This window comes from Chelon labrosus (genome assembly GCF_963514085.1).
Source record: "Chelon labrosus genome assembly, chromosome: 13".
Lineage (NCBI taxonomy): Eukaryota > Metazoa > Chordata > Actinopteri > Mugiliformes > Mugilidae > Chelon > Chelon labrosus.
Window position 1 is genome coordinate 646620 of NC_140346.1, and position 26179 is coordinate 672798.

The 26179-nt window shown below is 42.1% G+C and overlaps 1 protein-coding gene across 1 annotated transcript in view; it reads right to left on the minus strand.

The window, feature by feature from the left end:
* Nucleotides 1–26179, minus strand: part of fat3a (FAT atypical cadherin 3a) — a 205130-nt gene that overhangs the window by 16842 nt on the left and 162109 nt on the right. The window contains exon 27 of the mRNA XM_084558754.1: nucleotides 24920–25030. Coding sequence (XP_084414880.1) covers nucleotides 24920–25030 — 111 coding nt within the window. The remainder of the gene's footprint in view (nucleotides 1–24919; nucleotides 25031–26179) is intronic.

Sequence of the window (26179 nt, forward strand, 5' to 3'; positions counted from 1 at the left end):
TCATTGGTTCAAAAAACAAATTTACTGTGAAATACCATTGAAACAGAACTATAGATCACCAACACACAAGCAACCGATAGTTTCACTGTGTCATTGTTTCCGTAGAACAAAATAGGTGATACAGGTTTCATTATGGTACTACATGTACAGTACAGTAAATACATCTCTGTAAAAGTACTGCAGTAGTAGAGTGAATACTACAGACACAGTGGAATCATTGAACAAAGTTTGTAATACAGTATATTGATGCAAAACACTAGATAGAGATAGATAGATAGATAGATAGATAGATACTTTATTGAGCCCCAAGGGGAAATTCAAGACAGTACAATCACAACATAGATTTACAGTATTTGAATCAAAGCAAAAATACTGTAATTAGCTATGAAATACAGTAGAACATAAAAGACAGTACTGTAAAACATCAAATGCAGTGTTCCTCAACTTGCTTGCTTGTACTGTACATGTAAGAAACAAAACAGGAGTGATTACTGTACTTCTACATTGTCATCAACTCTGTGTTGTGGATTTGGCCACAGGTTCTCATCTACATCACAATGGATGTTTTCATTAGCCAAACATCTTGGAAAAAACCTTCGGGCATGGCGAATCCAGGCCTGACAGTGGTCTGCTGTGATGTCATTGCAGGCGTCATCCATGGATATTGTAGTCTAATTGGTTCATGCTCCACGCTAATTGGTGACAATGAATCTCGTTACGTAAAGTATCTTGAAGCTTTCATGATTGGACATGGAAGATTGTTTGTCTGTTTCCATACAACTATGCATTTAGAGTAATGCAACAGTTACTTATCATTTTGTATCAATTGATAGTTAGATCATTGTAAAGAAATGAATAGACACTCATTTGAAATGTAATGTGTGAATTGGCTTTTGAAATAGTAGTACTTTGATGTTACAGTAAGAGTAATGCAACAGTTACTTATAATTTTGTGTAGTTGTACCAATTGATAGTTAGATCATTGTAAGGAAATGAATAGACACTCATTTGAAAATGTAATGTGTGAATTGCCTTTTGAAACAGTAGTATTTTGATGTTAAGTTTTTTTGAATGAACAAATGATCTAAGTTTTATGTGTATTGTATCCAGGCAATTGAGAAAAGGGTTAGAGTTTTGAAAAATGTGCATTTTGATCATTGGTTGTGAGTTTTGTGTCTAGAGTTGTGAAAAATGACATCAAGGTTCTGAAAATAGTAGCAAAGTGATTGTAAAAAACTGTAATAAGGTCACTCGCCACCAAGTGGTCAGGGGTGTGAATTGCAATCTGTCAAAATGACAGATGGCCTTCAGATTTTTCCGCCACAGTTTTAAAAAAAAGGTCAGTGACGGAAAATATTCGGTTAACGCGACCCATGGTTATATGTAGGGAGTGCCGTAAGTTACAGCCAAGGGTGGAAGCACTACAAATCTTTTTCACCACCTAAAACAGTGCCACAAACAGTACGAAGTGTGTGTGAAACTGCGTGCAAGCCATCCACAACCTGAAAAAGCTCCATATTGGGATATATATATCGTATATCGATATTCAGCCTAAATATATCGGGATATGACTTTTGGTCCATATCACCCAGCCCTAGGTGGGGCAAATGATTCTTCATGTTTTGATTTCCAATACGTTTGCAAGTATGGAAATAAAACCTATTTTAAGGATAACGCACTGGTATTATTTTGAACACTTCACATCTATCTCAGACCACTCAACCATAACTCCAGGCCTCCATTTTGTTTTGAAACCTAAAGAATTCAGGCCATGGTGTTTAAACCCTCTACTAGCAGACAGCTTTTGTGTGCAAATTTTAAAAGCCACTGATTTCTTTTTAGAGACGAATAATACTAGAAACATCTCTTACACATCTTAGGTAAATAAATGTTGCCGCTCGCACCAAAAAGATGTAAATAAATGCCCCCTCCTATGTCGAAAATACTTGGAGAAAGCCATTGCTAATATAGACAATCTTTACGCCACTAATCAATCACGAGCCATTTACAAAGAAAGCGTTAAAATTCAAACAGAACTTGAGTTTTTGAACACTAGGAAGGCTGAACAACTTTTACTCCACTCCTGAGGTACTCTGTACAAGTCAGGAGGTAAGGCTGGTCATTTACTAGCCAACCAACTGAAGGCCAGGTTTTCCTCAAACCAAATGACACAGGTCAATAACGAGACAGGCATACCTACATCAGACCCTGATGAGATCAACATTTTTCGAAACATTTATTCCCATCTCTACATGTCAGAGGCCCCTAGTGACGGGCCGCGATTGGATGCCCCGATTTCTGAGGTCTCTTCAACAATCATATCAATGCGTACTGGCAAACAGCCATTCCATGATGGATTTCCAGCTTTGTTTCCTGGATCAGATTGCTTTACACTTCACCACAGGCATTGGTGTGCATTGGTCCCTTTTCACTCTCCTGTGGAACACAACAGAGTTGCCCTTTTTATTTGCAATTGCTATCAAACCACTCTAGATAGCCCTAATGTCAGAAACCTGATTTCTAGGCATACAGTGATGGGGGGCTGAGCACAAGTTATCGCTATATGCTGATGACTTATACTTGTGTGATCCATTGTCTAGTATCCCTCATATCATGTTGATTTGAGGGATTTAGAACATTCTCTGGAAACAAATGAAATCTCCAGAAGAGTGAATGCTTCTCTATTAATCCATTGGCAAGAGAAATTACACTATTATCAATTCCATTACATTTCTCCAAATCAGGGTTTAAATATTTAGGTATCTTTATTACATGTTCCATGAGATCACTGCAGGATCTGAACGGCGGGGATAGTGCATACAGTCAAAATTAATATACTACCAAGGTACCCGTACATTTTCCAAATTATTTCTATTTTCTACCAAGTTTTTTTTTTTTTTTTTTTTTCAAATCCATTGAATCCCTGATATCTACGTACATAAGGATGGGAAAGAATCTTTGAATCGCTAATGGAATTTCACAACGAGACAGGTCATTGGGAGGGCTTGGTCTAGAAAACCAGAAAATCAGAAATTATTACTGGGCTGCGAACATGCATAAACTCCTACTCCTGGTTCACTTCCTCACAGAGCAGCTGGTCCCAACTTGAAACAAAATCACTTCTTCTTCACTCCAGGCTATGACATGTAGCATTCTGTCTCTTTCTCTCTCACAATATACAATCAATCCCACTGTTGTGGTCACCTTGATAATATGTTCACAAAACTCAAGACGACCCCTTGAGTGGCACGACCTCCCACAATCGACACCTATCTTTTCATACCAGCTAGAACAGATTCTACATTTTAAATGTTGGCAAGGGACTTTGCCGTTTAGAAGACTTGTACATGAATAGCTTATTTGCTAGTTTTAACCAATTAGATAGATAGATAGATAGATAGATAGATAGACAACTTTATTGATCCCTTTGGGAGGTTCCTGCAGGGAAATTGACATCTCCATAGCATACAGCACTGTCAGACATACATGTACACGAATTATAAACTCAAATACCAAACACCCAGAAAAGAATAATAATAATAATAAATACTGCACTTCACTATTGCAACTCAAGTTGTTGCAGGTTAGTTGAAAAAAAGTCATTGAGTCTCTTTTTTTTTTGTCCTCCTCCCCCCAAGTTAGTGGTGGTTAAACAGTTTGATGGCACGGGGGACAAAGGAGTTCCTCAGTCTATTTGTCCTGTACCTTGGGAGGAGCAGCCTCTCGCTGAAGGTGCTTCTCTGCCTACTGATGGTCATGTGCAGAGGGTGGCTGGCATTGTCCAGGATACCCGTTAGTTTTTTAAGTGTCCTACTCTCTGCTACAGTAGCCAGAGGGTCCAGCCTCGTGCCAACCACCGAGCCAGCCTGCCTGATCAGCTTTTCCAACTTGGAGAGGTCTGCCTTTGAGGTGCTCCCACCCCAGCACACCACAGCGTAGGTCAGGACACTGGCGACCACAGACTGGTAGAAGATCCCCAGGAGCTTCTTGCAGATGTTGAAGGATCTTAACCTCCTCAAGAAGTACATCCTGCTCTGGGCCTTCTTGTACAGCTGCCCCGTGTTGCTCGCCCAGTCCAGCTTGTTGTCTAGCCACAGCCCAAGATATTTGTAGGTCTGCACGACCTCAACCTCCTCCGCTCCGATCAGAACTGGTCAGGGGTTGGGTCTGTCCCTTACATTCTTAATCCGAAATAACCATTTCAGAATTTTTAGATATCTACAATTATGGAATTTTGTGAGGACTCACTCGACCTCATTTCCTCATTCACCCAACTGTTGGAAGAGATCATGTACTGCGTAACCTTTGGTGCGTGTATGACAATAAACTTCTTGAATCTTAAATCTTGGTGCTGACTCACTCAGTGTCTTATTTCTATGACCTTGTGCTACTGACCAACGAGTCATATATGAGGAAAATTTGAGCCAACTGGGAGCACGAACTGCAGACCACTTTTTCTGACTGATTCTGCGTTGAAGACAACACAAGAAGATCCTCCTCTTATGTTAGATTGAGCATCATGCAGTTCACAGAGTTCATTATAGCAAAGCTAAACTATCCCAAATTCACTCAGATATGGCTGATGAAATCAATGTTCACTTTCACCCTATGATCACCATGAGTTATTCTTGAAGGCAATCTCCGACATAATGCAGGTTCAACTTTCACCTTTTCCCCATATAGCCATCTTTGGTAGATCACCAGAGGCGAATGTCAAGCCAAAAGTCCATAATAGAGTTTAGTTCCTTAATCACACACAGATTCTCCTGCTATGGAAGTCCCATAAGTGGGAGCTGTTTAAATTTTTCTGCTTGCTAAAATTGTTTAAACGGTAAAAGGTGTGTTATTTTGTTTATCCTGTTTTACACCCTGTTTTTGCAGGTACTTTTCCAATAAAATGTTGTGGCAAAGAAAAACAAAAGTCCAGTATAAGATTTTTAAAAATCATCTCAAAGCTTTCCCTAACTATACTGCAACTAGTCTGAAATAATTTAGTTCTTTACAGTGATTTGGCAATGGTAGATATCTTGAAGGTTCTCAGTATCTGGCCAGGGTCTCTTTGGTAAAGACTCTGTATAGGTAAATGACACAATAATGTGAAGAATGCTCACAGATGACCTAACTGTCTTTAATGAATCTGAATCACATTCTTGAGAGAATCTGAATTGCTCATGGAACCTTTTCTATGGCAATTCACACAGGGGTAGCTGTGGCTCAGTACGGGCTGAGAAAATACTGTAGATGATACAGATGAAATGCAGAGAAGGATGATGGTCTTCTTCTAATATATTCTTATATATCTTTTACTCTACCACTTGTCCTTCATAGCTCTTTTTGAACCTCACATAATCTCTCACTTAATCAACTTTGGTCTGTTAACTTTAGCAGTTAGCCATGGCTACTCTGTCTCCCTCTGCTTCTCCTTCTCTCTCCTGCACGTCCTGTCACGTGTAGTTACACTTCAGCCTCTATTTTTATTCCAGGGGCCAAAGCGGACGACACTGAATCTTACCTTAAACTGCTGGCTAAGGCTAAGGCTAAATATGGTAAAATTGTTATTCACGTCAGCAGTAATGACACCTGGTTATGCCAATCGGAGGTCACTAAACTCAACGTGGAATCGGTGTTTAAATTTGCCAAAACTATGTCGGACTCAGTAGTTTTCTCTGGACCCCAGCCCAATCTGACCAATGATGACATGTTTAGTTGCATGTCGTCATTCCATCGCTGGTTATCTCGGTGGTGTCCAGCAAACGACGTGGCCATTGATAATTGGAACACTTTCTGGGGAAAGCCTGGTCTGATTAGGTGAGATGGCATCCACCCCACTTTAACGGGTGCTGCTCTCATCTCTAGGAATATGGCTGATTTTATTGAGCCCGCGAAACCATGACACCCAGTTCAGACCAGGAGGCAGAACAATTCAATTGGCTTTTCTCAGAATGTAAACGGATCACCTTACTGTTTTAATCACACATTAGGTCTTGTACTAACATACAGCATAGACCTTCATAGATAAACTGAAGGTTTAACAGTATTTACTCATAACCCTCTTTTGTCTGATCATTTCCTCATAACATTTGAATTTACAATAATAGACTACCCAGAAACTGGAAAGACATTTCATTACAGTAGACGCTTATCTGATGATACTGTAACTAGATATAAGGAATATATGTAATTCCTTCATCATTTACCTCAGTGCCATATGCCAGTGATGTAGACAACAGCAACCAAAATTTAACTCTGATTCATCCTATTTAAAACTTAGTTGCCCCTCTGAAAAAGAAGGTCATGAATCAGAGGAGGCTAGCTCCCTGGTATAATTCAATAATAATAATAGTTGCACAGTTCAAAGCAGGCAGTCCGAAAGCTGGAAAGAATATGGCATTCCACTAATTCTGAAGAAGCTCACATACAGTCAGGTCCATAAATATTGGGACATTGACACAATTCTAATACTTTTGGCTCTATACACCACCACAATGGATTTGAAATGAAACGAACAACATGTGCTTTAACTGCAGACTTTCAGCTTTAATTTGAGGGCATTTACATCCAAATCAGATGAACAGTGTAGGAACTACAACAGTTTGTATATGTGCTTCCCACTTTTTAAGGGACCAAAAGTAATGGGACAATTGGCTGCTCAGCTGTTCCATGGCCAGGTGTGTGTTATTGCCTCATTATCCCATTTACAAGGAGCAGATAAAAGGTCTAAAGTTCATTTCAAGTGTGCTATTTGCATTTGGAATCTGTTGCTATCTATCAATCAACTACAGGCCAGAGACACCCACAAGAAAATGCAATAATTTTTTGAAATTATAGGAACCACAAGTAGGCCTGCACTTTGAGATTAAAGTGATCTGTTGGGACGATATGGTACGATGAGGTCTTTCAGATACATTTAAAACCAGATGTTTACATACACTGTGTTAAAAGACACATCCTCCCCACTTTCTGAAGTTAAATCAGACTAAACTTCTCTTGTTTTAGGTCAGTTAGGATTACTAAAATTATTTCTATTTGCTAAATGCCACAATAATGACAGAGAGAATTTGTTAGATAATTTTTTCAAAGTCAGAAGTTTACATATACAAAGATTACTATGTCTTTAAACAATGAAGGAAAGCCCTGATGATGATGGCATGGCTTTGGAAGCTTCTGATAGGTTAACAGACAACATTTGAGTTAATTGGAGGCACACCTGTGGATGTATTTTAAGGCTACACCTCAAACACACTGCTTCCTTGTTTGACATCATGGGAAAATCAAAAGAAATCAGCCAAGATATCAGGAAGAGAATTGTGGATCTCCACAAGTCTGGTTCATCCTTGGGTACAATTTCCAGATGCTAGAAGGTGCCACGTTCATCTGTTCAAACAATTATACGCAAGTATAGACACCATGGGAATGTCCAGCCATCATACCGATCAGGAAGGAGACGGGTTCGATGTCCCAGAGATGAACGTGTTTTGGTCTGAAACGTGTGAATCAACCCCAGAACAAAAGCTAAAGACCTACCCCAGGCCTACCTCAGGAACATGAGAGTACAGACAAATAACAGAGTCAAACTGGCTCGGACGTAGCCCGGGTCAACAAGGTCCGCGTCAGGTGCTAGGGAACCAGGGCAATCTGATGAGAAATGGGCTACTGGAACAAGACATATAGATGGACAAGGGCAGAAAACACAGAACTGTTGGATTGCTACTATATGAGCAACCCCAGAGAGAAGAGATACATGCAGCAAATGTGGGACCAATGGTCACTTCGAAACCCACAATCAAGGCTAACAACGAAACAGCTATTAGCCCAGTGTTCCAACATCCGCTATCGAAAACTCCTATCACAACTAGAGATCGATGAGATACAACAACATTGCTACGGCAAGGGGGCGCCAGGGCGACACGTCAGCGGGGGGATGCCACCATCACCCCCACAACCGGAGACTGGGTACCAAGCCCCAACAAATACCAACAGTACAACAGTACAAGAGCTGCTGACCTGAGAATGAAGATCATGGCACAATTAGAAGCCTGGAACCCCGGACGAATACCGAAGCTGACTTGTAAAGTACCATCAGAAGCTCTGCTCGTGGATGTGAATGCTGCGCTAACAACAATCCCTACGGGAACCATCACTGAGACCAATAAGCTCATACACAGTACAGCAACAGTAATCCTAGAAATGCCTGGGCTCAAACCATAACAGGCAGTATCCACCATGGAGAATACGGTTAGAGGCCAAGATAAGGGCAACACGGAGAGAAGTTAGCCAGCAAACAGAACTACAGAAAGACAACATGGTGAATAAAGGGGCACCCAGGAAGTACACCAAGCTCTCCATACCTGAAGCACTCGAAACTGCCAAACAGAGACCAACAGCACTGGCCACCTGGTTGAAGAGAAACACCAAGGAGGCAGAGACCAGGAGAATAAACAAGCTGTTCTCCACTGAACTAGCCAAGGTGTATTCTCAGTGGCAGGAAGGAAATAACAACCGGTCAGACCCACCAAGAGCTGAGGTGGAAGAATACTGGAAGGGCATATGGTAATAAGAGGCATCACACAACCCAGATGCCCAATGGCTAGTGGACCCAAGAGCAGACCACAGCAACCTCCCAGAACAAGAACCAGTAACCATCTCAATGGCAGACATCCAAGAAAGAGTGTCAAAGATGAAGAGCTGGACAGCACCAGGCCCCGATATGATTCATGCCTACTGGCTGAAGAAGCTAACGGCACTCCATGAATGCCTAGCAGCACAGATGAACTAGCTGCCAAGGGATGGGTCCCACCCAGAGTGGCTAACCCAGGGCAGGACGGTCATAATCCTGAAGGACCCTCAGAAGGGGCCCATCCCATCCAACTACCGGCCAATAATCTGTCTCTCCACAACATGGAAGGCCCTGTCAGGCATCATTGCGGCTAAGATGAGTAAGCACGTAACTCAATACATGAGCGGGGCTCAGAAGGGAATTGGTAGCAACACCAGAGGAGCCAAGCACCAACTAGTGATCGATAGAGCAGTCGCCTGAGACTGTAAGAGCAGACAGACCAACCTGTGCACCGCCTGGATCGACTACAAGAAAGCTTACGACTCAATGGCGCACAAATGGATACTGGAATGTCTGGAACTGTATAAGATCAACAGGAACCTAAGGGCCTTCATCCAGAACTTGATGGGAATGTGGAAGACAACCCTTAAGCTTAAGTTAACATCAAATGCAGCATATACCAAGGAGATGCGCTATCACCACTGCTGTTCTGCATAGGCCTGAAACCCCTCAGTCAGATCATCACAAAGAGTGGTTACGGGTACAAATTCCAAAGTGGAGCAACAATTAGCCACCTGCTCTAAATGGATGACATCAAGCTGTACGCCAGGAATGAGCAAGAAATCGACTCACTGATCCACACCACCAGGATCTACAGCAACGACTTAGGGATGTCATCCAGATTGGACAAGTGTGGCCAGATGGTCTCAAAGAGAGGCAAGATGATCAGAACTGAAGGGGTTGACCTACCAGAGGGCAACATAGGTGATATCCAAGACAGCTACAAGTACCTTTGTATCCCACAGGCTATCGGAAACCATGAGGAAGCCGCAAGGAAGTCAGCCACAACCAAATACTTCCAGAGAGTGAGGCAGGGTCAGCTGAATGGCAGGAACAAGATCCAAGCCATCAACATGTATGCAATACTACTCATCAGATAACCCGCTGGGATCATAAGCTGGGCAAAAGAGGAGATAGAAGCCACAGACATCAAGACAAGAAAGCTCCTCACCATGCACGGAGGGTTTCACCCCAAATTCAGCACCCTGAGACTGTACACTAAGCGGAAAGAGGGAGGCCGAGGACTAGTGAGCATCAAAGCCACTATCCAGGATGAAACATCAAAAATCCAAGAGTACATCAGAAAAATTGCCACAAAGGATGAACTGCTAAGTGAATGTCTCAGGCAACAGAATCCCGATAAGAGTGCAGAGGAAGAGGATCAGACAACCTGGAGGGACAAGCCCCTACATGGCATGTACCACCGCCAAATTGAAGAAGTGGCTGATATCGAGAAGACCTATCAATGGTTGGAAAAGGCTGGACTCAGAGACAGCACAGAGGCACTGATCATGGTAGCACAAGAACAGGCCCCATGTACAGGAATAGTGTACAGGAACATCTGTACCCAGTATGGAATAGAAGTACCCAAATCCCAATGGGCCGCACCACAGAAGGTGGCCGATAACAGATATATATATATATATATATATATATATATATCCTAAGTCATATTAATTGTTGCTACAGTGTTAAAAGCTCTATCCATCTCTGTTTTTATTTTTATCAAGAAAAATTGGTGCACTGCACCTTTAGAAAAATAGCACTGTCTCTTTAAGAAAGACGGTAGTCTTGAGTTGTTGTTGAAGTTGTGCGTGGCTGTGGGTGTGTGTTGCTGAACTGAGGGCATGTTGCAAATATAAAGTAAAAATAAATAAAGATGAAGGTTTGTCTTGCTGTTTGTTTTGGAGGTGCAACAGATAAATGTTTCAGAGTAACATCTAAAACATTTTTTTCAATGGCACGCGATCTACCCGCACTACCTTCGCAATCTACCGGTCGATCGCGATCGACATAATGGGCACCCCTGCCTAAGCATACTGCTAAAGTAGTTACAAAGTGGCTTAAGGACAACAAAATCAATGATTTGGAGTGGCCATCACAAAGCCCCGATCTCAATCCCATAGAAAATTTGTGGGCAGATCTGACAAGGCGTGTGTGAGCGAGGTGGCCTACAACCCTGACTCGGTCACACAAGTTCTGTCAGTAGTGGTGGGCGGATCGATCCAAACATCTATAATATCGATACCAGTGTAATGAGATCAATACTTAAGTTTCAGTTTCTCTCATTTCATTAAAGACGCGACCTGACTGTGTTTGTCTAAATGCCGGTGCTGTCACAGAGCAGAGCAGGCTCATTTTGCTCCTCCTCCCCCTCTCATGTGTATTTTGTAGCGTCAGGTGGACCGAACAGGTGACCGAACACTGCCCACCTCTACCAGCCAGGCCCGGCCAGCAGCAGAGCATTACACATAACGAGAGAAAGAGTAGGGCTGTTTGGTTATATTTTCTGGCCGAAAATGAAACGTTAGTAAAAATAGTACAACTTTGATTGAGCATACATTTCACTTGCTGAAGACAAAACTGAAGGGAAAATGCCTCAAGAACAAGCAGGAACTGAAGACAGTTGCAGTAGAGGCCTGGGAGGGCATCACCAGAGATGAAACCCAGCGTCTGGTGATGTCTATGCGTCCCAGATTTCAGGCTGTAATTGACTGCAAAGGATTTGCAACCAAGTTTTAAAAAGTGAAAGTTTGATTTATGATTGGTTATTTGTCCCATTAATTTTGGTCCCTTAAAAAAGTGGGAGGCACATATACAAACTGTTGTAATTCCTACACCGTTCACCTGATTTGGATGTAAATACCCTCAAATTACAGCTGAAAGTCTGCCGTTAACGCACATGTTGTTTGTTTCATTTCAAATCCATTGTGGTGGTTTATAGAGCCAAAAAGATTAGAATTGTGTCGATGTCCCAATATTTATGGACCTGACTGTAGATAGATAGACAGTTGAAACTGTGTATTTCAGGTGGAGCCGTAGGCAGATGGGTCCCTCCATATGAGCTGGGTTCTGCTCAAGGTTTCTTCCTGTTAAAAGGGAGTTTTTCCTTGCCACCATCACCTTCAGGCTTGCTCTGAGTGTTTCAGGCCGGGTTTCAGACCGGATATTGTAAAGCGCCTTAAGATAGTTTGTATAGTTATTGACACTATATCATTCATTCATTCATTCATCTTCTGTAACCGCTTATTACCGTGGTTTGGTGTAGTTGCTGATGTATGTTTGGATGAGTTTTTATAGAAGATTTAGATGAGTTCTAATAGTGGCTGGAGTGGTCATGCATCATGGGGGTGACGTTTTGAACAGGCACATGTTACCGGTATCGACTGGCACCCTGGTAAACAGTTTATCGATTCTCTGTAAGGTGGAATAAAAGAATAAGACAGACTTCACTTCTGTATTCGTTCACCCATAACATGTGTAACCAACCATTCGCCTAGTTGAGCGCTAAACCGTAACCGCGTATATTAAAATCACACCAAAACATCACTTTCTTATTTAACTGTTCATGACTTTGTAACAACATGTAGTATTAGACTGTGAACATCACAAATGAAAACAAAACACTTAATCACATGTTACCACACATAAGTGGGCATCACACACTCCCCAACAAAAATGAAAATGGTTCCAGACATTTTACCAAACCTTTAGCTCAACAGTTTTTAACTTTGAACCGTTAACCTGTCTAGTCCTTAAATCTGTCCAATTACTGACTTGACAGTGGCCAGTGTCTGCACTGATGGTTCACCTAGTGACTCATATGTGAAGAGTTGTCATGGCTTCTTTTTCCTCTTCCTCTTCCTCATCTGACTGCAGTCCTGCCCACCCAGAGAACATCACAACGGTGGTGGGGCTGATAACAGGGGGGAACAAGCCGGCCTACAGAGATGAGGTCCTGAAACTTGGTGAGTGGTGTGCATCTAACAACCTGGCACTGAATATCACCAAAGTGCTTGTGTGAGCGAATGGGTAGATGTGTCTGTGACTGTAAAGCGCTTTGAGTACCAATAGGTAGAAAAGCGCTATATAAAAGCAAGGCCATTTACCATTACCATTTACCAAGACTAAGGAACTCATCCTGGACTTCCGGCGGAACAGAGCCACCCCTGTCCCCCTGTACTTCAACGGCGAACATGTGGAGCGAGTGGAGTCCTTCAGATTCCTCGGGGTCCACATCTCTGCAGACCTCTCTTGGTCAGTCAACACCTCAGCTCTGGTTAAAAAGGCCCAGTAACTACTACACTTCCTGAGGGTGCTCGGGAAGCAACAACTACACACAAGCCTGCTGGTGACCTTCTATCGTGCCACCATCGAGAGCCTGCTGACCTACGCTGTGTCAGTGTGGCACTCCAGCTGCACAGAGGCTGACGGGAAGAGGCTGCAGAGGGTGACCAACACCGCACAAAAAATCATCGGCTGCCCTTTGTCTTCCATAACCTCTATCCACAACTCCCGCTGTCTCAGCAGGGCCAGGAACATTCTAAAGGACAATACTCACCCCGGTTTCCATCTCTTCAACCTGTTGCCTTCTGGCAGGCGTTACAGGTCCATATCTGCCAGAACAAACAGACTCAGGGACAGTTTTTTTCCCAAAGCTGTCACCATACTGAACTCAAATTTGCACTGAAAACTGACTTGCACTATCTATATTTGCGCCTCTATACTACCTCTACCACACTGTATGCTGCTCGCCACTTTGGAACCAAGTATGTTTTTATCTGTTTTTATTTGTCTGTCTGTGTACTGTAGTGAGTTTCGCATAGGTGTTTTATAGTTATAGTTTTTATTTTATAGTACATTATTTATACATTGCGTTGTGTGCACTTTTAAGGAGCTGCTTTAAATCTCATGTACTTTGTATAATGACAATAAAGGCTTTCTATTCTATTCTATTGATTCTCTGTAGTTTACTCTATCAGTGGTGTCTGAACTGAAGCAGGTAAGTGCTCAGGTTCAGGCTTAGGATTTGATAAGTCTTTCCTTGCAGATGTTGGCCCTGCCCTGTCTCTCACTGATTCTTGCAAATATCTCTGACGCATGGTAGGTTGCTGCTGATTGGTGGTCTCTGCTCTGTTCTTTCCACAGGTACCCTTAACCAGTATCCTGAGCAGGGTTCGCGTTAACCAAATATTGACCGTTTTTTTAAAACTGTGACGGAAAAATCTGAAGGCCTTCTGTCATTTTGACAGATTGCAATTCACACCCCTGACCACTTGGTGGCGAGTGACATTATTAATCGTCTCTTGTCTCTAATCGCAGTTTGCATTCCAAACATCGCGAGACACATGTCTCTGTCTATGTGGCTAACGGCTACCAAAATGGAGGAATCGGATGAAAGCACATTGCTAGGACTGATGAGTTTTTGTGCAAATTGTGCAAAATAAAAGAGTTTACATACCACTGAAGCACTGCAACCCTATGGTACCATCTAAGAGCTGTTAGCGCTAGCAGTCCTGGTCCGAGTACGGACAAGACGTGTCGGCAGCCCAAACTTTTTTTTTCCTACCATTTAAAGTCAATACTCTCAATACTGTCAAGTACTTAAAGTTAATGAAATTTCAATGAAAATGAAATGCTATTGAATTGCATTATTATCATTTAAAAAAAAATTAAAGTGACGGGTAAAAATAGATTATGACGAGATTTTTATGACCCTGTCAGTTAAAATGACAGACAACGAAAAAATCAAGCGCAACCTCTGATCCTGAGTTACAATCATTACCTGAATCACTCTCTGCGCTGTTGCTTGTCTCTGTGTGCTTTTGTGTCACTTTTCCTTTGTGTTGTTTATGACATGTCTTCCTCTCAGGGGTTGGTCTGGTTTGTGATGGAACAACTTCAACAGGTAAGCCTTACAGTGTTTTTCAACCTTGGGGTCGCGACCCCACGTGGGGTCGCCTGGAATTCAAATGGGGTTGCCTGAAATGTCTAGTACTTGATAAAAAAATGACTGATAAAAATATTTTTTTCAACTAATTATTGCTCTTTTTAAAATTATGATTAAAAACACCACACACAATCTTAAACAACTGTATTCTTTCAATTTTCATGAATATAAATCGAGTTCAAAATAAAATATCTGCACTGGCGCATCTTGATTGACAGCTGTGATGACGTGACTTCACGCGACAGCTATCTGTCATATGACAAGGCGCATCAGTGATTACATTCGTGAGTGCCAGTGGAGGAATTCTGGTTTGGAGCAAGAGATGAGTACCCAGAGATCTCACTGTGTGCTCTAAAATGGTTGGTTCCTTTTGCAAGCACATATCAAAAAATTGACACCGGACAACGTGACCGGCAGGTTTTCAATTTACCCGACAAATGTTTGAAATTCCGGTAAAATATTATCTGAATTTATTGAGCTTAAAATGTTAAATGATATACAGGCTATATAAGAATGATATTAAAGCATGCCAATTTATAATTGTTTTATTGAAAGTACCGTATTTGAACTTTTTACGCATTTTATGAAGTGTGCAGCAGCTGAATTTTTGCTGCAGTGCTGTTTTGATTCAGTTCTGCAGTAGTAGTGTAAAACCCGGATCTTTCGCGGGATTCGGATCATTCCGAGTCAATATGAGCCGGGTTGTGCGAGTCACTTGAGTCACTGACCCAAAAATATCCCGATTGTGAAAGAAAGTGTTCCCAGTACATTCACTCGGGGTATAATAAAGCCTAGTGAACACCTAAGAACGGATTATTACACTTATCTGTGATTGCCATTTATCAGTTGGTTAAGTTTTGCTTCTCTATAGTGCGTAGTCAGTGAGCGGCTGTCAAGTCTGGTAGTACATTTTGTTTCTCTGCCGAGTGAAATGTAAGATGTTTGAATGCTGCCGTTTATTGATTATAAATCAATCAAATGTGGTAGGGCTCAACTGAGTCGGTTAAACAGACGTCTAGATTCATGATTCTTGAGCCGTCTTTGATGGCTGGTTATATGAGCCGGATCCCGAATCTTTTTTACCACCGCTATTCTGCAGAGAGAAACTTCTCTTTGCTGGCACACTGGAGACGGGGATCACACAGACTATAATATAAAATTAAAAATTAAAAATTTGCTTTGAGGGAATGTTTACGTTTTGACCGGTGGGGTTAAAAATAAGGGACATTGGCAGATTTTACCGGCCAAAGACCGGTAATTACCGGATAACAGAAACGCATATGTAAAGACAAGCTCGCCTAACTGTACATGTGATCAGGGAAAATAAAATGTCCCTTTGTGCAGTAATCTGGCTACTCTGTATTTCCAACACAGTATAACAAACATGATAAAAAAAAATGTCTCTGGGGTCGCCAGAAATTTGTTATGTTAAAATGGGGTCACAACCCAGAAAAGGTTGGGAACTACTGAGGTAAGCCATTTATTTGCATTATAAGGTTACAGTGCAGTGTTCTGGTTTTCTGCTTGTCCCCAGATTCAGGATGAACAATGTATATCGGGCTTTCTGCAAGCTGACTCTTGACAATATAAATGTCCTTTTTCCAGTACGATCTTAATTTACCAGGTTCACCACGCCCACTGAGGTTCCTGACCAGAACCCTGTCTCCTGGTTGCAGTCCAACTCCCTTTGCTCTCTTATCATATGTTACTTTTCCCGTGCACTAGAGTTTTCTCTGTTTTCACTGGCCATCCGGTACGCTCTTCAGACATTCTCTGGGCCCATTTCTCTGCATACCCTTTGGGTGAGTATGGTTCCTTTTCTCCACCCAGACCAAACAATAGATCAACTGAGAGGCAGGGATGACGGCCGTAGAGCAGAAAATAGAATAGCCTGTAGATTCATGACAAGTGCAGTTGTATGCTTGTATGATACACGAGAGGTGGTCGCAGCACTTTCAGTCAACGTTCTTAACATCTAGAGTATGGCGGGGCTCAGATGTTCTGCTGGATTACTCTGTGGGTGATACGGCGATGTACTTGAATGGCTCACTCCAGACAGTTTTTGCAGTGTTTCAAACAACTTGTTCTCAAATTCACGACCTTGGACGTGGTGTAATTTAGATGGGTAACCAAACCTGGGTATGAAATTACTAAAGATGCATTCAGCAGCTGTTTTCCCACTCTTATTTCTTGTTGGATATGCCTGGGCAAATCAAGTGACGTGGTCCAAAACAACAAGAATATATTCATACTCTCCCAAGCTGGTCTCCAAGTGCAAATAGTCAATACACACCAGCTCTAAGGAGAACTGGATGTGATGCTACCCATGGGAGCTCGGATGTGTGTGGCAGGCTTTTTGGATTTGATACATGGGCAATTTTGGGTGACATAGTCCTCAATTTCTTTTGCCATAAATGGCCAGAAAAATCTCTGTCTTGCAAGGTGGAGCACTCTTTCTGTGCCAACATGGCCCATTTCACTGTGAAGGTGTTTCAGGGCAAGTGTTCTGTATTTGAAAGGGAAGACCAACTGCTTTTGGTCATGCATCCGCCTGTAAGGGAGGTTACCTTCGAGATGCAACTTGCTCCACTCATGCAACAACTTCCTTGGGCCCCCATTCACAGTGTTCCATATTACATCAGTTAACTTTGTGTTCAACTCCTTTAACTCAACTATTTTGCCGATGGCTTGATCCTCTCTTTCAGCACATTAAATCCGAGCAGTGGCCTCTCCAAGATGAGTCTGCTAACGAGAAAAGGCACAGTGAGTGACAGGCTGGGGTCTTCATTCCCTTGTAAGTTGACTGTAAGGGTGACCCAACCGTCAAAAGGGGCAATGTCACCATTCACAGCATAGATTTTCCAGTCACTACCAATCATGCTCACCTGGGCTCCTATGTCAAGCAGTGCCGTAACTGCCAAGCCATTTAAGTTACGTGGGGGAGAGCTTTCTGTCCAATCAGCTTGGCTAGATGTTCACTTTTGCTGTTAGGTAAGTTATACATGGGTGTGCTGGTTGACTTTTCTGGCTGTTTTTATCTCTATTTTTCTTTTGCCTTGTGCTTTGGTATTGGATGTTGTCATAACTTCTTTGTCAGACTCACTATTATGGCATGAGTCAAGCTGGGACGGTGGCTGGGAGCCGGTCACTGTCTGTCCCCTGGCAGGGACCAGCTCCAGTTTCCCTGACGCGCTGGTCTTTTCACCACAGTGAAACAGGCTGAACAGTGAACAGTGACTACATTCATAACAGTTCTGTTCAATACACTTTTCGCAGGCATATGGTCTTTCTCTCTTGTGTTTTCCTTTTCCTTTCCAAGGTTGGTTATGTTCATCTGGTTTTTGTGTTTGTAATGACTGTTGCACTGTACTTAATGTCTGTATCAGCATGCTTTGAAGCCAGCAGAATCTTTTGCTTTAGCCCGATAACTCTGTATAAGAACTGTTGTGGTGTTTTGTTGTCTTTCTGTTTAGTGCACATGAGCTCCTGGAACAACTCTGTGTTACTTTGCTCACCAAGATGAGAATGGAGGAAACCCTGTCAAAATGTCCTTGTTCATTAGCATGTCTTTGAAATTTCCAGGTTTGACAACTCTCATGACAGCTCTCACAATTTCAGCCTCACTGAACTGTTCCTTAAAACCTTCTTCCATTTGACGGCAAACACTATTGTAGCTGATGTCCGAACCTTGGTTTCCAATCTGACCCCCCTGAATTTTGAATTCACAACGGTGGAAGAAATGTCCCTCGTTTAATTAGATGGGTGTGACATGACCAAGCCCTCTAGAGAAGCTTGACTCAGCTGTCCTTTGGTGGACGGTGTGATGATGTCATGACACTATGTGCAGGTAGTGTCGTGCAGTGAACTAGGAGGTGCTAGACTGAACTGGCTAAATGATCAATAGAGCTGGAAAAGCCTGCCTTATTGCCCTTTGGTGGAATGGAATTCTCCTTCCCTGAAAACAGTTGGTGGTGAGCAATTCTCCATGCAGGAGTGACTGTAAGATAATGAAGGTAAGCGGTGAGTTCAATTCAATTCAATTTTATTATATTTAAATCTCAAGACGCTATACTATATGCTAACTATAAGCTTGATCAAAAAGGAAAGTCTTAAGCCTTAAAAATAGAGAGGGTGTCTGCCTCCTGAACCCAAACTGGGAGCTGGTTCCACAGGACAGGAGCCTGATAGCTGAAAGCTCTACCTCCCATTCTACTTTTTGAAAAGTTCCAAAGGAGGACAATCACCTGGGGAGAATAACGTACTGATGGTGAGAGGATGGGTGCTTTGGAGCATGACGCAGAATTTTTCAGGACATGGTGGCAGGTGAGTTAAAGAACAAGGGTCGGAGCTGCTGGATGTTGAATAGTGGACGAGACTTTGGACAGTGAGTCACTGAGCATAGCTGTGAAGGTTGTGTTGGTTGCTGCAAGGGTTGTGAAGCAGCGGATGGATTATCTCCAGTCAAATGGAATGCACAACCTACTTAGTGACAGGTCCTCTTCCCGGACACTGAGCTCACTGAGGTGAAGGTCAATAGGCAAGTGTCCTCCACTTCAAGTTTGTGTGGCCCAAGTGTCCAGCTCATCCAACTTGGACTGTACGTCACAGAGTGCAGTGCTGTAGGAAAAGTACGCATCTTACAGTGGTCATGAGACCCATTTTTGCAGATGTTGCTACATCAGTTGCAGACCGGACTGACGGCAGTAGTCACTGCTAAGGAGGGTTCTTTTGTAATGCCATGCCATTTTGTATGCAGTATTTTGACTGGTGCAAAACATTCATCCGTAAGCAACTGCACATGTAAACTACTTGAGTTGAGTGGCGTGCCACATGATTTGTTGTGTTTGTTGAATTTTACAGAATATGTATAATGTAGAAAAATAAGATAGAACTGACGAATAATTACCAAGTCTGCAAATACCCTTAAACCCTGACCAATGCATGCATGCACACACACACACACACACACACACACACACACACACACACACACACACACACACACACAGTTGTATACACGCATACTGTATTTATACATTATATCATCCAAAGTTTACTTAATAGTGTGGAAAGGTACACACCTCCTAGAATACACCTCCTGTGGAAGAATCCTTCTAACGGACCAACCTTTACACCTTAGCCATAAAGGTGCCAAGTCCGGATTTTTATTTTTTATTTATTTATTTTTTTGCGCCGGTTGAAGCCGGCAGCTGCTTGCAACAGCTCTTACTCGATCTCTCTTTTTTTCGAATTTAATTCACTTTTTGCTTCCCTTCCCAATATTTTTAACAACATCCAGACCGGCCAGCGTAACTATGCAAGAAGCAGCCGGTGTAACTATGCAAGGAGCGTACAAATACTTCGTTACTGTACTTAAGTAGATTTTTCAGGTATCTGTAATTTACTTGAGTATTTCTTTTTCTGACGACTTTTTACTTTTACTCTCTACATTTACAAATATCTGTACTTTCTACTCCTTACATTGGAAAAACAGGCTCATTACTTTTTTAACCTCCATGGATGACAAGACGTAAAAGACTAGAGCATTGGACTAGAGAAGGAAAGTCGATGATGCTGCCTGTGTTGTTCTTCTACTGTTTTGAACAGGCAGCCTGTTGATTAGTTTGAGCTCTTCTGCCACCTAGTGACTGGAGGCTTGTTTATCGTTCAAGCATCAATAGAGACACTAATACTGAAAGTCCACCTGACCCCACTATTTGAGAACTACTGGTCTAATCTGAAAAAAAAAACAAAAAAACAAAACAAATTCAGGTATGGTGTGGTTTCTGTTGCTATCATCAGCTTTTTGAGGATTGTTTTTTCTTTTTGAGGACTGTTCTCCATGCTGGACGATGAGTCCCGCCCCCTGCACGGTGGCCTGGCGGAGCTGAGGAGCAGCTTCAGTGACAGACTGCTTCACCCTCGATGTGTGAAGGAAAGATACAGAAGGTCTTTCCTTCCTGCTGCTGTTAGGCTTTACAACGAGCACTCCTAATATGTGTCTGTGCAATATGTCTATCATCTATTCTATCTCTGTCATTTCTGCATGCTGTTGCAAACTGCAATTTCCCCATTGTGGGACAAATAAGGGTTCATTCATTCATTCATCTTCTAAACCCGCTTAGTCCTGTTAAGGGTCGTGGGGGTCTGCTGGAGCCTATCCCAGCTGTCATCGGGCGAGAGGCAGGGGTACACCCTGGACGGGTCGCCAGTCCATCGCAGGGCTAACACAGAGAGACAGACAACCATTCACACTCACACTCACACCTACGGCCAATTTAGAATCTCTAAGCAGCATGTCTTTGGATGGTGGGAGGAAGCCGGAGTACCCGGAGAGAACCCACGCAGACACAGGGAGAACATGCAAACTCCACACAGAAAGGCCAGCCGTCCCATGGATACAAATAAAGGTTTTCTTATTATTCTTATTCTTATTTTCAGAGATACACGCATGCAAACATGCCAGACACTTTCTTCCTCCCCCTCTCCCAGAGTGACCAGGGGAGTGAAAACAGATAACAGTCATAAATACCCTTCCCCCATTGCAAAACTTTGATATGTTCTCCTCTGTAAAAGCCAAAGCTTGATACTATGTATATCAAAATTATAATAACCTGGTAAGTCATATATTGTTCTTCAGGAGGTGCTTAGGATCACAATGAAAAGATTTTGATCCTTGTACTTTAAAATTTACATGATCTAGCCAAATTCACTCAATGTTCCACAAGTAAGATGGATCAACAGTGCCCTCACGCGGCTATCCTTGAAACATTCTCTTTCCTTTAAACCATTGTTAAAAAGGTTAAAATGTTAAAATTAAAGCATGTTGAACCTTAGGTATGTTCTTATACTAATAGTAGCTATTAGTTGAAATTGTAGTATAAAATTGTTATTTTAACAGGCCCTGAATAATTAACAGATAAAACTAGAGGGACACGCTCTTCTCCACACTTTTTCTTTCCGTTTACTTTCCTTTTTAGACTTAGACTTAGACTTAGATAAACTTTATTCATCCACAAGGGAAATTGCTTGGTCACAGCAGCAGTAATACTCTTAAGAACCATGGATAAAAGAAAGATTAAATAAGATAAAATAAAATAGTATAAGCAAAATGTACAAATTAGCATATTAGTATATATGAATGTACAAGAAATAGAGATAGAAGAATATATATTATATACACAGGGATGATAGTAAGGTGCAATAGTGTCCATTATCATGACTAACATGTTACAGAAAGGTGAGTTGTTGTACAGCTGGACTGAGAATGGTATGAAAGTAATCCTGTAGCGTTCAGTGTGGGAGCGGAGCTGGATCAGTCTGTTGGAGAATGAGCTCCGCTGCCCCTCTATTGTTTGGTGTAGTGAATGTGACGGATTGTCCATGATGGAGAGCAGTTTGTCCAGTGTCCTCCTGTCCCTCACTGAGACAAACGTCTCCAACTCACTGCCAATGACATGACAAGCCTTTCAGATCATTTTGTCGATCCTACTTATGTCCTTTTTGCTGGTGCTGCTCCCCCAACAAACCACAGCAAAGTACAGGGCACTCGCAACAACAGTCTGGTAGAACATCTCTAGCAACTTGCTGCATACATTGAAAGACCTAAGCTTCCTCAGGAAGTAGAGTCTACTCAGTCCCTTTTTCTTTTTACTTTCAACTTTTACCTTTCTTTTGACTTTTACTTTTTCTTCTTTTCTCGTCGGACCCTTTTTCCCGCTGACAATTTTTGTAGTAAACTCAAATTTTTATTAATTTTTCTATTCTGTGCGCCAAAGTACTAATTAAGAAAGCCAACCTCCTTTAATAAGTTAGCCAGCGTAGTCAGCTGGGATATCAGAGCAAGACCCAATCTCTTCCACACATCAAGAAACCAAGTGGCTGTCGCCATAGGAGCGACGCCGCTCCAGAGGAACCACGACAATCCAGTCATCTACAAAGACAGAAGACAGAAGGTGCAATCGATTGCCTTCGGTTGTACACACAGACCACGCCGCGCCGTTTCGTCACCACCTCGTCCCACCGGAGCACACTGATGCTTTGCCGTCACTGTGCCGAGAAGACTCTACGAAAAAGTAGGCTCAATCGTTCCTACTGCTTAAGATAAAGAGTTGGTGTCATTACTTTGAAACTCCCTATTAACATCTTTTAGAGAAGTTTGATTAGATTAGGTATCATATCAAATCCACTCCCGTTAGTTGAAGCCATAATACATCTCCATCTCTGACCATCACTCCACAGAGTAGTTATTTCAGGTCTCATCATATTCTATTTGATTACACACACATATGTATATATTCTATTAGTAGCTCATGCACTGGCTCCCACTGCAATGCATTGCAATGGGAGCCTGTGCATGCACATGCAGGCTATTCTTCCGCCTTCTGGTACTTTTTTCAGTTCGCTACTCCTCCCAGAGTTCTGAAAAAAAAAAAAAATAGACAAATTGTATATCCAGACGTGCGCCTTAACCGGGACAGGTGTGTTATGACATTTCTAAGCGATTCTTCCAACAGCATGGGAATAAACGGGCAAAATATGGGCGTTTTGTCCCATTGAAATGAATAGAGGAGCCTGAAAAAAAATCGCCAACATTCCAAAATGATCACTTTCGCTTTATTGAGTGATAACTCGGCCATGCTTTGCAGTAGAAAGATGCTTGGAAGTTTGTACGAGGCACAGGAAGTGTAGCTTTTTTTTCTCTCCTGAAAACAACGTTTCGATATCTTTTACGGTTTGGTCTGGGTTGCAGTTTACATTTTGATGAAATTTTGGAAAAATCTGAAAAAATTCTCGTTTATAATGGGACCCTATGGCCGCACTCTAACGCTCACTCAGAAAAATCTGATTTCAATCTGATCAGTTTGCCACAGTTTTTTAGGTACACAGATGCAGCAGTACCCTGTCTCTAAACCAAATTTCTCCCAAGGGAGACGAATAAATGAACTTGACTTGACTCGACTTGACTTGAGATAAAAAATATATAAAACCGTAGGGATTTTTGTTGGCTTTCAGGTGGTGTGGGTCTGATTTTGGTGGGGCGTACGGTTTGGACTGTAGGCTCCACCGAGCGCGGAGTGTGGTGACCACTTTTCAAATTTTTCTCCGTGTGTGTATGTGAGAGCGATTTTTCGTCGAAAATACGTTTGCTTGCCTGTCTTTCTCAATCTACCCAGGCCACAATTTTCACAGTACGTGCATGGGAGCAGCACATAATCGTAGAGGACAGACGACTGACGCTCACAAGATCGTTTTCCCGATAGGACCTGTAGTTTTTGAGTTATGGACATTTGTTCAGAGGGCAAATCCTCGGATATAAAAGATATTGCTTTATAACATATATAATATAACGTGTGGCGTGTAGTCATGGCAACGGCCCCTGACAAGCAGACACAGCACAGGTGCACACAGAAGGTGGTAGAAGATAGGTTCTCAGTGGATCACACAGAGTGCCAAAACATTATGACCCCTCAGACCATGAAAGCATTAGACACACGCAAAACTCTAGGACCCCCTCAAACCATCACAGCACTACAGCAGGGAGGCAGAACCTGACACCCCCCTCCCCTCTCACACACACACACACCCATGCCCCCCCCCCCCCATTATGACACCTCAGACCATGAAAGCATTATTTATTCACACTTAAGAAGTTGAGTTGTTAATGTTTTAATTCATAGCACATTATCTACCCAAATTCCTCTCTTTATTCTGGATTTGCTGTGCCTAAAAATGTGCCTAAAATTAAACACATACATACATACACTTGTGTGGTAATGCAATCAGAATTGCACAGAAAAAAATAATTGTTCGAAGCAATGTAACCATTTCTAGTTGGCTCGCTATTAATTTACTCATTGAACTGGTCACCTTAGCCTCCATAACAACATTGCCAGGATTGGCCTCCCTGAGAGATTTGGAAGGAGCTGCCACTGGCAATGACCACTGAGTTTTTCTTTATGAACTTGAGATGGCCCATTCTGTATAATGAGTAACGATTAAATTCAACTCTTATTTGATTAAGCAACTGCCTTGAACAGTAATGCTCTCATTGTAGCAGACAATACTATGTATTCTTTGCTCATTTTTCACTCCCAGTTGTTGCTGCTTTGTCTGTGCTGTGAGCCAATCTGCAGATGCTGAATTATAGACACAGAAAGACCAGAGTGTTTTGATTTCCTCTTTTCCAACAGAAATTTCCACCACACTCCGAATAATTAGGAAAAGTTTTCTCACTAATGTGAAACCCAAATGGGAAGAGCAGTACTGGAAAGACATACACAATTTTAAACAAAACAAAACAAAACAAAACAAAAAAAAAAACACTGGCAAACTGTAACTGGACAACTTACCATTGTCATCGCAGTCCGACTGGAAGGAACTCAGTGACTGGACCTCTGAGTTACTTCCTTTGTTGCTCCATGAGAAACAGGTTTCTTCTTCCGCCATGTCAATCATCTTACCTGCAGGTACAGATCATATTGTCAATAGGGCCAGATTTCAGAACAGACACATGTATGTGTATAATATTTAAAACAATAATTATTTGTCCACACACACTCCTGGTTACAGTAGTCAAATGCTTTGCCTCCCTTCTCATGTTAAGGAGGGATGGTTGATGGATGAAAATTAATATAACAAGTTTGTTAAGGAGTTGAAGCTGCTTTACGCACGGTACGGGCCCAAGGACACAAGTGCAATGAATAGAGAGAATAAAGTTGAATGGCTAAGTCTGTTCATGTTGTACATTTGTAAGCCAGAACTCTCTATCACTTTGTATTTTCTTAGTGTAGAGTAGCATCCTCTGCTAGCTTTGTTCATAAGTTGCTTATAAACTGAATAAAGTTAGTAGAGCTGCCATTTTTGGGGAAGTAAGCTCACATGTCAAGAAGGTGTGTAACGATTGTGACGATCCATCTTCATCTGATTAGTTTTTGCTTGTCAAGGGCCACAATCTGTTTATTCACTGGTATGGTACTGGTGATAATAATGTTTATCTAGCCATTTTGACCATTACTATTTGCACATTTTGTATTGTTTACAGTTTCACATGACTTCCATTCAAATTATGCTAAAATTAAGCTCCTGTCTGGATTCCTTTGTGAGAGAGTGTATAGGTTGCTGCATAAATACACTGATCATGCATAACATTTTGACCACCACGTCTGCTGTGTGCTTCCAAAATAGTGACTCTCCATGCATTCTCTGACTCATCAGATAATGGACACGGGTCTTCTCAGGGTGTCCTTGGTGTCCGACAACATAATGTCGTTGGTGGGTGGCTCCTATGCGTTGAGGGGAGGGGCCTCTGTGGATTAGGCTTTTTCTAGTGCATCCTACAGATACTTGGTCAGTTTGGGATCTAGGGAATTTGGAGGCCAGGTCAACATCTTGTGTTGTTTTTCATGTTTTTTGTGTTAAACTGTTTTTGTGAGAGTGTCTGTGTCAGTTTGCATCCTGCAGGGGACTGCTATGGGGCTGGGGTGTCTGGTCTGGTCTATGTGGGTGGTACGTGTCTAAGCAACTTCCACTCAAATGCCAGGTCCAAACATTTCCCAGCAGAACATTGTATTGTCACAAGAAGTTCAATCTTATTTTCTTCTCCTGTCAGT